The 16,681-nt window shown below is 42.4% G+C and overlaps 1 protein-coding gene across 2 annotated transcripts in view; it reads left to right on the top strand.

Annotated features, from left to right (window-relative positions):
• The window catches only part of vav3a (vav guanine nucleotide exchange factor 3a), a 90,240-nt gene that overhangs the window by 15,516 nt on the left and 58,043 nt on the right, over positions 1-16,681 (top strand). For both annotated transcript variants that reach the window (XM_086307001.1, XM_086307002.1), the window contains exon 2: positions 1,581-1,697. In XM_086307001.1, coding sequence (XP_086163127.1) covers positions 1,581-1,697 — 117 coding nt within the window. The remainder of the gene's footprint in view (positions 1-1,580; positions 1,698-16,681) is intronic.

Below are 16,681 nucleotides of genomic sequence, written 5' to 3'. Positions count from 1 at the left end.
TTCCATACACATGATACATAAACAGATTTCCTTAGCATTTACTATGTACGATTATTTACTTGTTCACACTCTATCTGACTCTGTTTGAATCAGCTGGTTGTTGTATTTGTGGCGTTCCAAACACGTGTTGCCAACTGGGAAATTGCCCTCTAGTGGACAAAATATACGTATATATATATATATATATATACGTATATAAACTAACCAAAATATGTTGACAGAGGCGTTTCAGGGATTTTGAATCAATCTGAGCTCCAGATGGGTTAATTGTTAATCACGTTAGCCATGATGACGCCGTTAACGCCACATTAACTTGTTATCGCCGAGTAACCCCTTACACGGATTGATCTGCTTGTAACGCGGATTAGCCCATTTTAATGCATTAACGCGGATCAGTCTGCGTCAATGCTGACTAATATATATATAGAGAGATAAATTTATATAGATAAATCTATTGGACAATATAAATGCTGATACTGATAGATTGGCAAATAGCGAATATTAGCTGATAATATTTAAATATTATCTGGCTCCAATAGCTAGTGCCAATACCAATAAATGCTTCTGTTTTCTTCAGTTTTTGTACTTATTTACTTCCAACTTTATATCAGGGACACAATAAACCTTCAGTTTAAAATAAATAACGCTAGTGTAACGTCTTTCAGCTCTTTCTCAAACTATCTTTCAACATTTAGCCACTTTGAAAGTGATTTAACGCAGCACATTGTCCAAAGCTGAAATGGAGGCTGAACATAAACACACCACAACAGTATATATACAGATGTACTTGCCTGTGCGCCCAATATTATCAAATGTACAAGAGTTATGTAGCTATGCATTAATGTTAGTAATGTACTTTTGAATTTGGAAATGCAGCAACTATAACCAGCCAGCTTATATGTTTGGTGATTGTTAATGAGCTGTGTTTGAAGCATTGCTTTTTAAATTGTATTTGAAATAACCAATTTCTCTTGGGATTTTAGCTTTTAATTTGCTCTTGTGCAGCAATTTGCTGAAGATAAACATCACAATCATAACTTTATGGAGGTTTTGACTCAGTTTAGACTGTGAGATCCAGATAATGCAATGACATAATTAGTGTATACACGTGGCATGTGCAGTTAGCCAACTATTCAACTGATGAGTCAATAATAAGGACGTTTCTTAAAATTTCTGTTTCGTTTACATGACGATAGCAGAGACGATGTACTGTATGGGGAGGAGTAACCAAGATCTCGGCCTTTCTCTCCCTGCTCTGTTGAATTATCTTTTCCTTTATTATGTAGTACTTATTTCAACAGCAGATACATCATATTAGTGAAACACGACGCCTTTAAGCACAGCTTCCCCCCTCTCTCAGAGCTGCGGCCCTCCATTGTCTTAAACTGCGTGGCCTGATTTGACAGCGAGAGTGAAAGCTGTCAAGCACTATCCAAAAAGCAGAAACTGTACGGTGATGTCATAAAGACACGCGCACAGACACGCAGCCATTTGGAAAGAAAAGTGAAACATCACGATACTGCCTGTAAATTTACCGTCCTGCCACTGACACATGAACCCTTTCTGTCTCCCCGACACAGTTCCTGTGCCTGAAGAACATCAGGACTTTCCTGGCAGCGTGCAGCGACGTCTTTGGCATGAAGAAAAGCGAGCTCTTTGAGGCCTTTGACCTCTTTGACGTCAGGGACTTTGGAAAGGTAAGGCACGACTGCTACAGGCCCGATAAAGAACGTGACGGAGGCTTTGGCATCGGCAGCCTGCATCCACCCTCGCTGTGTGCGCCAGCTGTCCCCAAAGACTGTTCTGAATTAGTCAAATGTGCTGTTACACCCACTTTTGCCTTTGTCTTTAAGTCACGCAACTTGGAGCTACATTTTTATTAGTCTTTCAGTGATTTCTTTCTTAAAAGGCAGACTTGGTCTTTGTGAGAGCATCTGAAGTGTAATTAGAAGACACCGGTTTTCCCATCACAGGTGCTAATAAATGCAGTCTGAGGCCACAGTTTGGCTTGCTTCACACTCCCAAATCACGAGTAAAGCTGAAGTCAGCAACATGACCCAGCACTTTAATCGCTTCCTCTCATTAAAGTAAAAAAGTCAGCGTGCAGACGTTAAACGGGGGGGTTAAACGTCTGGCCTCCGGTTCGTTACTTTGATAGGGCTCTCAGTCTTCACTCGCAGGGCTGTGGAAGCGTCTGCGGCTCTCCGGCAGCCCTCGGGAAGTCCCCAGGAGGTTAATTTAGAAATACCAGGCTTGAGCAGAAAGAGGGTGCTGCTGCATTTTGGTGCACACGATGTGTTTACAAGATGACAGGGTCATAAATCCAGAGCTTAAAATGTGTGTATGTGAGAGCAAAAGACTGAAAAGCATCGATAGGAATGAAAAGTTACTCTGAAACACTAACTACTGGAGCACTGCGAGCTCACCGGTCAGGTGGCAACACTTGAGAGGAAAAAGTTAAAATGGGGTACTTCAGAAGAGCACAGCAACAACACTCAGTGCTCACCTTGTGTTAGAGTTCAACTCTGTGTTTCAGCTACACTTTCACAGCTCGCTTTGAATTATTGGAACATAATGAAGATCTTCTCCATCTTCTCTCTAGCTTTTGTTTTTAAACTGGTGTACTAAACTGAATTAAGTAGCTGAGAAAATTAAGCCAACCATTCATTAAGTCAGTTATAATTAAAAGATATTTGGACTGAGGCATGTTCCTTTCTTTATTTCCTGGTAGAGCGAAATACAAATACAAATCTGTATCCTTGCTTCTCAGAAACAAACAAATGTTAAGGTTGATTTATGCTTGTAATTGTACATTCTCATATTTTACTATTCAATTGTTAACTCCTGTCCTTCCAATAGGATAAACACAGATTTGTACAGGGCTTCAGTTCTGTGTTAACCAGATACGATTTGGTGGCAGGTCCATGCTAGCTGTTTTGTTTCTAGTCTTTATCCTGGGTTAGCTAGCTACAGCAATGTGAAAGAGAACAGTTTCACAGGATTGTATAAGGTCCTGTGTACCCTTACTGACTCCATAGGAATTAAGAGGTTAAGTAGCAGTCGGGGGCTTCTAATGGACTCGATTAACTGATCATCAGTGAGTGTGAGCACCTCTATAAAGCGGTCTTGGCAGTTTGTTGGTCTGAAGCATTCATACCAAATCATCACCCCTCATTGTGTGTGTTAACACAGTGTCACAATCTTTACAGGAATGGACGTCCCAGTAGAGTCAGAGCCTCATGTTCGTGACAGTACAGTTAGAAAAAGACCGAACAGGGATGGCTTGCTTTGAAAGATGACCAAGAAAAAGCCTCTTCACTCTATAAAGAACATGGCAGCGCAGCTTATGTTTGCAAATCAAAATCTGAACAAGCCTCATGACTTCTGTAACAACATCCTTTGTACGGATGAGACTGAAGTGGCGATATCTGGCCATGATGATGTACAGTGGGGCAAAAAAGTATTTAGTCAGCCACCGATTGTGCAAGTTCCCCCACCTAAAATGATGACAGAGGTCAGTAATTTGCACCAGAGGTACACTTCAACTGTGAGAAACAGAATGTGAAAAAAAAATCCATGAATCCACATGGTAGGATTTGTAAAGAATTTATTCGTAAATCAGGGTGGAAAATAAGTATTTGGTCAATAACAAAAATACAACTCAATACTTTGTAACATAACCTTTGTTGGCAATAACAGAGGTCAAACGTTTACTATAGGTCTTTACCAGGTTTGCACACACAGTAGCTGGTATTTTGGCCCATTCCTCCATGCAGATCTTCTCGAGAGCAGTGATGTTTTGGGGCTGTCGCCGAGCAACACGGACTTTCAACTCCCGCCACAGATTTTCTATGGGGTTGAGGTCTGGAGACTGGCTAGGCCACTCCAGGACTTTCAAATGCTTCTTACGGAGCCACTCCTTTGTTGCCCGGGCGGTGTGTTTTGGATCATTGTCATGTTGGAAGACCCAGCCTCGTTTCATCTTCAAAGTTCTCACTGATGGAAGGAGGTTTTGGCTCAAAATCTCACGATACATGGCCCCATTCATTCTGTCCTTAACACGGATCAGTCGTCCTGTCCCCTTGGCAGAAAAACAGCCCCATAGCATGATGTTTCCACCCCCATGCTTCACAGTAGGTATGGTGTTCTTGGGATGCAACTCAGTATTCTTCTTCCTCCAAACACGACGAGTTGAGTTTATACCAAAAAGTTCTACTTTGGTTTCATCTGACCACATGACATTCTCCCAATCCTCTACTGTATCATCCATGTGCTCTCTGGCAAACTTCAGACGGGCCTGGACATGCACTGGCTTCAGCAGCAGAACACGTCTGGCACTGCGGGATTTGATTCCCTGCCGTTGTAGTGTGTTACTGATGGTGACCTTTGTTACTTTGGTCCCAGCTCTCTGCAGGTCATTCACCAGGTCCCCCCGTGTGGTTCTGGGATCTTTGCTCACCGTTCTCATGATCATTTTGACCCCACGGGATGAGATCTTGCGTGGAGCCCCAGATCGAGGGAGATTATCAGTGGTCTTGTATGTCTTCCATTTTCTGATGATTGCTCCCACAGTTGATTTTTTCACACCAAGCTGCTTGCCTATTGTAGATTCACTCTTCCCAGTCTGGTGCAGGTCTACAATACTTTTCCTGGTGTCCTTCGAAAGCTCTTTGGTCTTGGCCATGGCGGAGTTTGGAGTCTGACTGTTTGAGGCTGTGGACAGGTGTCTTTTATACAGATGATGAGTTCAAACAGGTGCCATTCATACAGGTAACGAGTGGGGGACAGAAAAGCTTCTTACAGAAGACGTTACAGGTCTGTGAGAGCCAGAGATTTTCCTTGTTTGAGGTGACCAAATACTTATTTGCCACCCTGATTTACGAATAAATTCTTTACAAATCCTACCATGTGAATTCATGGATTTTTTTTTCACATTCTGTCTCTCACAGTTGAAGTGTACCTCTGGTGCAAATTACTGACCTCTGTCATCATTTTAAGTGGGGGAACTTGCACAATCGGTGGCTGACTAAATACTTTTTTGCCCCACTGTACAAGCACCACATATGGTAAATGAATGGCCTCAAACCTCAATGAGCCGAGGCGATGCTGTAACGAGTGGGTTGTGTTCCCTCTAGGATAATGTACAAATTCATGTAGAAAACGTCTTGCTACTAAAGGTGGTTCTACCAGCTATTGAATCATGGGATGTTGTTTTTTACAGTACTGTAGAGAGTCCTGTGACTATATTTCACATGACTATATTTGGTTCGAAGCTTTCAAACAGGAAATTAAAATGTTCTCACATAGAAGGATTTACATAGAATTTGCTTTTTTGATATTGGCCACATTAACCCGCTGCTACTATTTATTTGGAAGTAGTACATGAGGTAGAGCTTTTTTTGGTGCATGGTTACAGTTTCAATGGCTTACAGAACCTGTCAGTGAGAGACTGATAGAGTCAGACAGAAAGCAATAAGTTCAGGGTGTTGCTGCTGAAGAATCATTCTGGGGTCTGATTTTGGCCGGATTTTTCTCCACTGGTTTCAGTTGGTGGAGGGAGAACTTCGATGATTCTTGAGTGAATCCCACTTTGCCCTGAGTGACTCTACCATCTCTGAAATTAGACTGGAAGCTGGTTGGTAATCCTCGCTCGGCTGGCTCCGCAGAGGCTAATGGAGCGAGGCGGGCAGGCGATGAGCGAAGCTGCCATTTACGTGACTTTTTCAGTTTTTTTTATTTTATTTTATTTTTTTTGTTGTTTTAAAAATAGCTGCCGGCCTGCTTCTGAATAAAACATCAGCTGGCCTGTTTATTTGAGAGTTTATAGACTTAGATATAGAGTCTGTGCTGGGAATATCTCTGTCTGCTTCAGCAGTCGCACTGTGTAATCTGAAAGGTATTAAAGTCCTTGACTCTGCTACTTTAGAAGCTGGGAAGGAGCATTAAAGGGAGAAATCCTTAGAAAACATGACCAGACTAGGAAAATCAAGGGCGCGTTTAATTTGTAAAACTGCATCTGTCTGACTGCTTTTGAAATTTGAACGCGCCTCGGCACAGCGCCGTGATATCAGCCAGTCACAGAGACAAAAGCAGCAGGTCTGTCTGCAGACCTTTCTGTTCGGTGCAAGAACATCTGGTTTGAACATCTGTCTTGTAGACACATGAGGGCTTGTGGGTTCTGCAGGGAGAACAGAAACTTGGATGTGCAGGCCGTGCACACACTGACACACACCTGGCTGACAGAGAGGAAGAGCGAGAGGGCTCCAGAGTTGATCTGTGTGCGATATTTAGGGCAATAGAGCTGCGATATATCCCCTCACTGTTATATCTGTGGAAGTGTTTGGCAGCGTGGGCGAAGAATCCACAACGTGTGTTTCACTGTAAGGGTTACAGTCATTTTACCATACTGTGTGTCCACTGAATGTATAATAATACAATGCGTAGCTATTACATAGGTGTAATCAGTGTACTGTCTACATCCTGAAGCTTATGTGCCCCAGATGACATCACTAGCCTGATTGTGTTGCACACACACTGAAACAATATTGTTTTGTCTCCAAGCTCTTTTGTGTGCTAAGATGTGCACAAAATGCATGAGCTTTTAAAAAGACCTTTTCCTTACATATCATAGGAAAAATGTGCCATCTTGTGCTTAGTGTGAAAGTTTTACATGTTAGGAAAGTTTTAATGAATGAAAACACATACTGCCATCGTCATCTCTGTCAGTGACTAATTGTCTCATTTCTATTTTATTGCTAATTCCAACTTGTGTTTTTTAAATAGAATCAAAGTGCTGACGGGATCTTTCCATGCTCACACAGTCACATGGTGGGCAGTTTATCCTGGAAACAATGACTCGCTTTTTTTTTTCTCAGCTTCAGTTTTTACACTTCAAGGAAACAAGATCGTGCAACAACCGGTAGCTTAAGAAGTGCTGGCTAGTTGATTTTTGTTTCCAGTCTTTAAAGAGTATTGCGCTGACCAAGCTTTTTTGGTTCTGTGGTCATCTGGATGACTGGTGGATGCTCAGGCCTCCACCCCTGTATAGTAACCCTCCATTATGTACTGTATCCCATTTTCTACAGCTTTGCATGTGCCAGAAGATGCTACACCTGCATATTGTTAGCTGTGTGTCATGTAAATCATCTGGTAATGAGTGACTACTCTTGCATGCTGTTGTTTTCGCAGCTGCGCCCGACTCATTCATCTGCTTCCAGATCCCTGCGTTTTCATTACGCGTTCTAGTTTCATTAATCAGGCAAGGGTTTCCAGGTTTCCACAGTCCTACGGTTACAGTTTGATTTCGTCTTCATATAATATCAGCAAGAGGTTACAACGGAGCAGGTATCCAGTCAGGAATCAACCTCTAACACAGCAATCCCCAACCCCCGGGTCACGGACCCGTTTGGTACCAGGCCGTGAGAGTTGAGGCTCGGGTGTGAAATTTATGGTTTTCAGGGTTTTTATTGTCATTTTTTATCGCTAACCCGGTTTCCCTTCTCCCGTGTGTTATGAATAAATCTTTTTTTTTTGGTACGGGTTTTATTTTGTTGTATTTATCCACGACACCTTAAAGGCCGGTCGGTGAAAATATTGTCAGGCATAAACCGGTCCGTGGCGCAGAAAAGGTTGAGGTCCGTTGCTCTAACAGTGGCTTTCTAGCTTTTCTTTCTTTTTTAAATATAATATGATGCAGGTTGTTTTGGGTTATTTCTTTTTTTTGTTCTTTATGTTTTGGATGGGGTGTCTAAAAGAGGTCTGGACCCTTGAAAGCAACTGTCCTTCTTGGAGGACAGCAGGGAGATAGGGGTTATTGATTGCTGTCTTCCTCCTCAGTTGACTGTGATAAATTTAACTGTGGAAATCCACTAAAGCCTGATGCATCTCCTGACCAGCCACCCCCCCATCATTTCTCCCTCTCTGTCTATTTCCTTTGTCCTTCAGCTGTACTGCTGATCACTGTGGTCAGATATCATATGTCTAATGGATCCTCGGGTTGTATCCCTGCACCACAGGGCTGAGCTGCAGGAACAGTGAGTCGCAACTGCTTCGGAGGCACATTTTAAAGGCTACAATTAGGTTATGATCAGAGTAATTGCTGGTCATTATTTTGTTCTCCGCCCCAGATATGGTAGAGATACCTCACGGGTTGTTGCTAACATCTTTCCAGCATGGCGTTGGAGGTTGGTGGTGTCGTAGGTGTCAGTCGATTAAACCTGCAATTAAACTCTCAGCCTCGCGGAGCAGTGAACCCACCTACAACAGACTAATTAGTCTGGCTTTGAAAGTGTAGCCTTCTCTCCCATCATGGTGTAATGACTTTTCTGCTTTGTGACAACACAACAAAAGGTTACAAAGATGTCAGTAACACAGAAAGGAGCTCGGTTTATGGCTGTTTTGTGTGGTTTTTTTAATGCTAAATGAGGCCTTCAGAGAGAGAAGCCGGTCCAAACCTCTGCAAAAGCAATTAATCAGATTTTATTGGCAGGCGGCTCGAGACCACAGCTTTCTCTGGTGGACATTTCAACGTACAGAATGCATGTGCAAGCCTTAACTTTAAAAATCACTGCATTCCAGTTGCATTGTGCATGCTGGCTGACTGGCACATCTACTTTTAATGGAGCTGCAAAATTTATACTCCTTCCGCTCTTGGTGTGCTGCAGTGACTTTGTGCATGAAGAGAATCTGTTCTTCATCCTCAATCCATAGATCTGTGTACGTGGCTCGCTGTAATTAGCTCAGAGATGCAAGGGTGTCATCCACAAATATCTGAAACTTCACACAGGTGAATGGCTCAAGGACTCTAACATTTTAACCACGAAGGATGCTATCATATCCTACATCCCTTTGAGTTCAGTAGGTGTTCCAGAGAATTCTCCACAGTCTTGTTACCAGAGAAATGTTGGCCATTCAGTGCTTTTTGTAGACCTTGAGTTCCAGCGTGTGTGAAAAAGCTTCCTTGGTTCACTTGCTGTGCACTTGGGTTTAAAGTCAATCCCAAAACAATTTGACAGAACCTGCTGAAAGCTCTGTGGATAATTCATGGACTCCTGGTGACTGACTGCACGGCAGCTGATTTCACTGGAAACACACTTCTCATAACAACTGGCTTCTTCAAGCATGAGCGCGTGCACTCGTGCAAAAAACAGAAAACCCATCACGCACACACACACACCAACTGCCCGAGCCCAGTTGTGTCTTTCTAAAGACCCCCCCCCCCCCGCAGCTCTGCTTGCCGGCTGCAGGCTCTTTGATTGTTTCAGAGTGTGAAAGAAAAAAACTTGATGATTGTGGACATCTGTTGGAGCTCTCCGTGTGAGCTGAGTTGAAGCCTAGCTTGTGGCAACCATCACCTTACTCTGTGCACACACAAACGGAGCTGAAGAGTAGGCTGTCATGGGAACTCGGGATCTTTTGGTTATGGATGTGTGAGCTGAAGACAACATATGCTTAATTTCTTGCTCTGTCCAATTTCTGCATTGCAAATTTTTCCTTGGATTACATTTTTCATTTAGTCAACTCACAGGTGACAAAACATACACAGATTTCTCCAACAACCCTTTCTTTGCTTTTGGTTATACTCCATCCACTATGATCATATTTGACTTTCTTTTAAATATATCAGGGAGGCAACTGAATGTCTGCAATTAAGCTGATTAAGAGAAGAATGGAAGCACGAGGCTCACTGTAATAGCTTTTGTGGACAATTAGATGAAACCGGGGAAGGCCGGCACTCACATGGCCAGAGTGAGGCAGAAGCTAAGACTCATCACCACGGCTACCAGCGTCCTCAAAGAAAAGCTAAAACTTGCCCTCAAACAATAATTCTGTGACATTTGAAAAGCCTCACTGGCCTTCTAACGTTGAATTAGGGAAAAACTTGCCTGATAGTGTAGGTTGTAGTGTTTGCATACGAGTGTGTGAGAGTGCCTCTATATTTGCGTGCATGCTACAGTGACTCCTCCGAAGACTGATTCATCTCAAGTCTCAGTAAGCAGCAGGAAACAGGAAGAGGAAACGGTCACCACAGAACCCCTCTGGGGTTGTTTCTATATTCAAATTTGCCTTCAGGTGTAAGGGTGCATGTGCACTGCTATCTGTCTGCATGTGCTGCATTTTGACTCATGCCTTTAAAATCCAAACCACCCATGGTGGCCCCATGGTGCCAACCAGCCTGTCGAGGCCTACAGTATATTTTGTGTAAGTGTGCTCTGGTGAGCCAGGCCTAGACAATTGGACTCCTCCCCACCACCCCCACCACCACTCTCCACCTCCTCAGTCTTGTTCTGCCACAGGCTCTATCAAGCCCGCACTCTTCCTGTGACCGGGCTCCGGCCCTGGAAGTGGAAGTGTGTGTGTGAATGTGGGAGAGTTTATGACACAGAGAGGAAAAAGAGTGTGCTCTGACTGGAAAACTGGGTGGAAGGGGAATTTATATTTATATTCTTGCCACTTTTGGTCAGTGGTGTGTGTGTGTGTATCTTTGTGTAAAGACATTGTGTTGTATGTCCCTGCCCCATACCAGTTCAAAAGGGAGCCTCCCGTTGAGCATGAAACACATTAACCCTTCAGGTAGTGCTACTGTAAAAAGATTTAAAAGGAGCTCACTACTAAACCGATCCTTCAGTGAAGGTTTTTTTTTACTTATAAAAGCAACACCGTCATTCTAATTCTTTGCGTTTGCATCTCAAATGAGAGTTGTGGCCTTCTTGTCATGTCGATTGACATCAGGAAACAGTAAGAGGCCAACGGCGGTTGTGCTTGCAGCGTTCTTATGGTAAAGGCTTTGTGTGTTAGGCTGCTGTTCGGTATTGAGGTTACCTGGGCGTTTAAACATGGCAGGTATTTTTAGGCCACTGCCGACACCGGGCCAGCCAGAGAGCATGTGAAGCTAAGCCACCGCGGTCAGGAAAGACGACAGAGACTGAAGCGAAGGACTGAAAACCTCCCTCCTCCCCTCTCTGCCCTACATTCTGACAGATTTTCTTCTTACCCCTGCTTCAATATGGACTGTTTCGCTACCTGGAATTACTGACCTACATCGCAGTGTGGCTAAATGCTACAGATGCATTTGAGGGCATTTTTGTTATTTTCTTTTTTCCATTCTTAAGACAATGACGTAAATGTTTGGTTTAACTGTTATTTCGAGCAGTAATGGACTACATTTCATCGGCGGGGATTGCTTCAGTTTTTGACATTAGTTTAGTGTCTTTTCCAACCTTACAAGCAACTTCCATTATCTCTTGTTTTGCGTGAATACCTGTTGGGACCTGGAAATTGTAGCTGGAGATCTGCTCTTAAAATTTGTAGTGGGACGATTGTTGCTTGTACAAACTGGATAATGAGGAGTCTTTTCATCCGGCTGTGAAGGCAACAAAAAACTTGATCTTTCTCTGTTACGTAAAAGTTCATACAATTCATGCAAAATCAAAGATGCTCACATTTTTAAAACAACACATTTTGCTGTTAGATGTCTTAAGCGTGTGGCTCGAGTTCCTGAAGTCTTGTTGCAATACAATTTGTAAGCAACCCCTGGAGACTCAAGAACAGTCAAATTTTGAACAGGACGTCTTATTTTTGCAGTTTGCTAAAAAAAAGAAGACAAAATCCAGATTTCTTGTAATGTTACTGTTCCATCTCTTTTGATCTCATCACTCCGTAGATACAGTTACATTTGTGCAAACTGCCATATCAGACCTTACTGTACCCACATACAGTAAGGTCTGATAGTGGGTCTCAGGATTTCATTCAGCAGTCGGGGTGATGTCGGCCACTACACTGAGGTCAGTGAGACCCTCCAAACCAGTCATTGTGAATGATGCTTCAGGCAGACGTCTCCAGACTCTTTCACGCCTGTCACATTTCCTCAGTGTGAATCTGCTGCCATCAGTGAAAACAACAAGGTGGTGGATCTCCCAGTTCTGGTGTTCCCCGAAAAATGCCAGTTGAGCCATGCAATGCTGGACTGTAAGCACCGATCGCACTTAAACTTACAGTTTGGTGAAAACAAGCATATGAGTGGCCCTGAAGGTCATTTTGTAGGTTTCCTGGCGGACTTCTCCCATTCCAAATACCAGATATACCAGTTCCACTTCTAAGTTAATGCTTCTATCCAGCTCTCCTCATGTAGTGGGTGATCTGGGTATCTCCACGTATGTGCCATCCTGAAGAAGTTGGACTGTCTGTGCCACATGAATGGGCTGCAGGTGTCATCTTAAGCTACCAGCAGTATCAAGGACATTAGTAACAATACAAAAAAGTACTAGGAGGTATCAGTCAGGAGGGAGAAAGAGAGAGCAGCAGTCCTTGGCCACCATATGCAAATCTGTTTCCTTTTTGGAGCTTGTCTAGTTTTTGCCTCTCAGGTGCACCTGTTGTCAGTTAAATGTGCGTCAAAGGAGTTAAAATTGATTCACAAAGGTTGATATTTCCTAACTGGGTAGATATCCAACTGATCAACTGATTAACTGATTAACTGATTAACTGATCAAGCACACACATCCATACATATGCAATAATACTAAGTGCAATAATCCTTTCTGTCATTGTTGTATTTTTACTCAGTTGTATATAGTATTTGTATTTGTATTCTATTTTTATCTTATCGTATATTTATTTTATTTTATTCTACTGTATATAGTATTTTATTTTATTCTATTCTGTACAGTTGTGTACTGTATTTATTCTTATTGTATTCTAATTTTTGCCTCATAACTTTTGCACTGTCCACTTCCTGCTGTGACAAAACAAATTTCCCACGTGTGGGACTAATAAAGGTTATCTTATCTTATCTTATCCTTGCAGTTTAGCTGACCTGGTGCCATACTGTGAGTTTCATGTGTTAATTGACACGAAACTCCACTTTTTTTCAAGTTTTCTGACACAATAAACTCAGATTTCTCCATACTAGCCGTATTTATACACACTATTCATAGACGAAACACCCAAACTCCACTGTGCTGCTTACAGATGAGCGTTGGAGGTGAATTTATTCAGAACGTGAGTTGCCTGTGGTCAGTGTTCTCTTCCAGATGAGCAGCGATTCACCGAGAATGTTTAGATTCTGCATGTTTATTTCGCTCTCTTCAATCCACTTTCTCCCCGCTGTGCAGCCAGTTTCCCCTGGGCGCCCGCTAGCTTCATCTGAATGGAGATGAATGAGGGAGATTTTGTTTTCAAAAAGGGCAATCCCTCGCTGACACATCTTTAAAAACTTTCACCAAAAACCTGTCAAGAGGTGCCGGAGGCAGCATCTGTCATCTCTGCGTCAGAGCTAACGGCACTGAATCACAGGGACGTTTACGTCCTTCTGATTTCGCCGAGATGCTTTTCTGTAATGTAAAGATTGTGCAGAATCGTTGCAGAGGACTGTGTGCGTGTCAACAAAGCTTTTTCCAGATGCAACTGTGGAGAAGGAAGGGGGGGTTGGGGTCTTTTCCTCTTTGTGTTGCTTCGGAGTGGTGGAGGTGGAGTGGGTGGATGCGCTGTCATTCAAAAGTGGGGGCGATTCTAAATAGCTAATCTCCATCCTCCACGCTCTTTGAATTCTATCCCATCGTAGCAACTGCTCCGAGTTATATAATATCCAAAAAAGAGGCAGTTTTGATGAGCTCACATGGGGAGAAGTTTGCGCAGTAAATGAAATAATGCATGAAGGCAGCCGTGTGATTCATCTTACATGAAAAGCTGCAGTTTGGGTTTCTGGGTGAACGTGGTCAAGATTCTGATGGGGATTATAGTAATATAATATTAATCACTGTGTGGTTATTTGATGAGATTTAATCCATAAATCCATCAAAACAATATCCACGAAACAAGAGAAGCAGCTAAAATTGCTTTTGTTGGACATAAGACAGTTTAAGAAACGATGATTTTGGCTTGACTTTAGCGGCAGACATGCAACAGAGGAGTATTCCTTTTGTTTAAACACAATGAAGCGCCCTCATTTAATTAGGAAACGTGTGTTTACTTCAATTAAAATCCTAATAGGATTCAGTAAATTCAACAACAGCCTCCAAATGGACAGTTTTTCATTAGTTTCTAGGGACATGTCATCATAAAAAGAAGCATGATGGAAGATGGCGTGCGTGATGCATTGCAGATCGTGTCTTCGGGGAGGTGTTAATCAATGGAGTCTGATGTGTGCGATTTCTCAAACGGTGCAGCTGTTTTATGTGCACTCGCTTTCTTAGGTTTGACTGTTTAAGCTTCTACTTGTAACAAGGAAGCAGCTCGAAAAATATCCAGTGAGCAGCAGTTCTCTGGGGGAAAATCCCATGTTGTTGCCAGAGGTTAGAGGAGAATGGACAGACTGGAAATGATGGGAAGGGAACAGTAACTTCAACCCAAGATATGCAGATGACCATCTCTGAGCGCACACCATGTCAGACTTGAGGCGGATGGGCCAGAGCAGCAGAAGACCACAGCGAGTGTAACTCCTGTCAGCTAAGAACGGGAACACGAGGCTGTGATTGCTGAGTGAGTTCTCAAAGGTTGCCTGGTCTGACGTTTGGAGGGTAGAGTCAGAATTTGGCATAAACAGATTACACCCTACTATCATTTACTTTCCATTTAAATTCTCAGCCTGGCTTTTGTTCTTGCTCTTTTTTGCATTTCTTTATTCATTTCTCATTTTTCTTCTGCTTTTTTCCACTCAAAACTATGTATAAAATTGAATGTTAACTGCAAATATATGATGAGACCCTAAAAATAACCCTCTACAAACAAGTTTATTAGAGTTGATGTACTCATCAGAAAGCTGCTTTTCTGTAGCTGAGTTCCTCTAAGCCTTCGTAATGGACAGATCAGTGATGTATTTTCCTTTATGGCGTTTAATTATTCAAGCAAAAGTAAAACACCATAACAAGATTGCACACAGCTGCATGACTAATGCGCAGAATCTGCACAGGCTGATTGAAACAGTGCCTTTTTAAGCACTCGTGATTATGATGGTAACTCCTCGGGGTATGCTAAATGATGCTAACCCACTTATGCCATATAGATCTGACAAGCTGGCTATTTGCGGCCAGCGCGTTAGCAACACAGATCCAGAAGTGCCGACACGTTTGTTGCATTATAGAGGATACGAATGTATTTGGTTATTCAGTCTGGCCTTTTTTTGGCTGCAGTTTCAGAGTCAGTTTACGATTTCATCAGTTGGTTTGATGTGTCATGTTATGTACATCAAGAAGAGCTTCCACATTACCATAACTTACATCAGAATTAACTCGGGCTGCTTTCGCAGCTCTACTTTTTCATCTGCACAGGTCTGTCGAACTCATTTTAGTCTGTGAACCACATATAGTTTTGATAACAAATGTGGGCTGAACCAATAATGCGATTACATAACTTCCCTTCTTTGCATACAGAAAAATTACCAATCATATTTTCACAACAATTTTCAAAACATTTGGTGTAGGACAGTGGTGTCCAAATCCAGGCCTCAAAGGCTGCTGTCCTGCAAGTTTTAGATGTGTCCTTGATCCATCACAGCTGATTTAAATGGCTAAATTACCTCCTCAACATGTCTTGAAGTTCTCCAGAGGCCTGGTGATGAACTTATCATTTGATTCAGGTGTGTAGACTCAGGGTGAGACCTGAGGTTTGCCAAGCCTGGCCGAGGAGGCAGCATCGGCCCGCCAAAGGCTCCAATCTGGCCCCTTGGAAGGTTTTGGAGAATGTGAAGGAGGAAATAAACGGCCATTCATATCACACCTAAATAAAAAAGTAATGGATCAACAATTAAATAACAGAACTATCTAGTCTAGTGATTTATGATTTTTACACTGGGTTTTCAGTGCAATGAGCTGTAATTTTACACATGTATTTTTTACAATTTAAGCCCAAAGCAGCATTTCTTTATTATGTGGAAAAACTATAGCACGCCTTAAATGTGTAGTAAAACGTCTTTACACTCTCAGAAAGGGAAGTTTCACTTTACAGGCCTCCTTCATTGCACAGTTTAATTTGACAATCCTGGATGAGATGATTAGCTTTAATCCAGCTTGTTGAATCTTGTATACACTACCCTTGATAATAAGATGACCAATAAAAGGTGGTATATTAATATACGCTTCTGGCCTGACATGAGGAAAGTCTGCATTTACTTTGCTTTTATTGTCTGGAGCCAATATGAAAGGCGTTATTACTTTATACCACCGAGATTTGGATTTATGGTAACATTTCATTGAGGATTTAGCTCATGCCGCTCGACAGTCGACAGTATAATCCGGCGATGACGAAAAGAGGTCGTAAAATACCTGACATGTAAACTAGCACGATGAATAGCTCTGCGAAGTGCAACAAGATTGATAACCCTGATTCAGTCTTTGTTTACCTACATTCAGAGCGGCTGTAAATCAAGAAAAAAGCAGAGCGAAGGATGTGTCTTCTGAAGCTCCCGGCTCTATGTTTCTTCTCTGAACTGGGCGACAGTTTCCTCTTCTGAGTGGTTCCTAAGACTCGGCTCTCTGGTGCACCACAAATCTGTCGACTTTTCTGACCTTCCAGCTCTTAATTACATTCTCCTGGTGTCCCCGGTGGATTCAGCCCCAAATTAAACGACTGAAGTAAAAGCGAATAAAAGTTTGAGTTTTAAATTCAAGTCAATTTGGCCAATGCTGTTAAAAAACAACCCAGCTATTTTATATAAAGCGGTTTACATGTTTCTTTGTTAGTCTGC

This window comes from Aulonocara sp. 'chitande type north' Nkhata Bay, linkage group LG9 (assembly GCF_057382095.1).
Source record: "Aulonocara sp. 'chitande type north' Nkhata Bay isolate Kocher_YH1m ecotype deep benthic linkage group LG9, A_spYH_male_GT1.1, whole genome shotgun sequence".
In the NCBI taxonomy this organism is placed as follows: Eukaryota; Metazoa; Chordata; class Actinopteri; order Cichliformes; family Cichlidae; genus Aulonocara; species Aulonocara sp. 'chitande type north' Nkhata Bay.
This window is presented reverse-complemented; position numbering and strand designations above follow the sequence as displayed.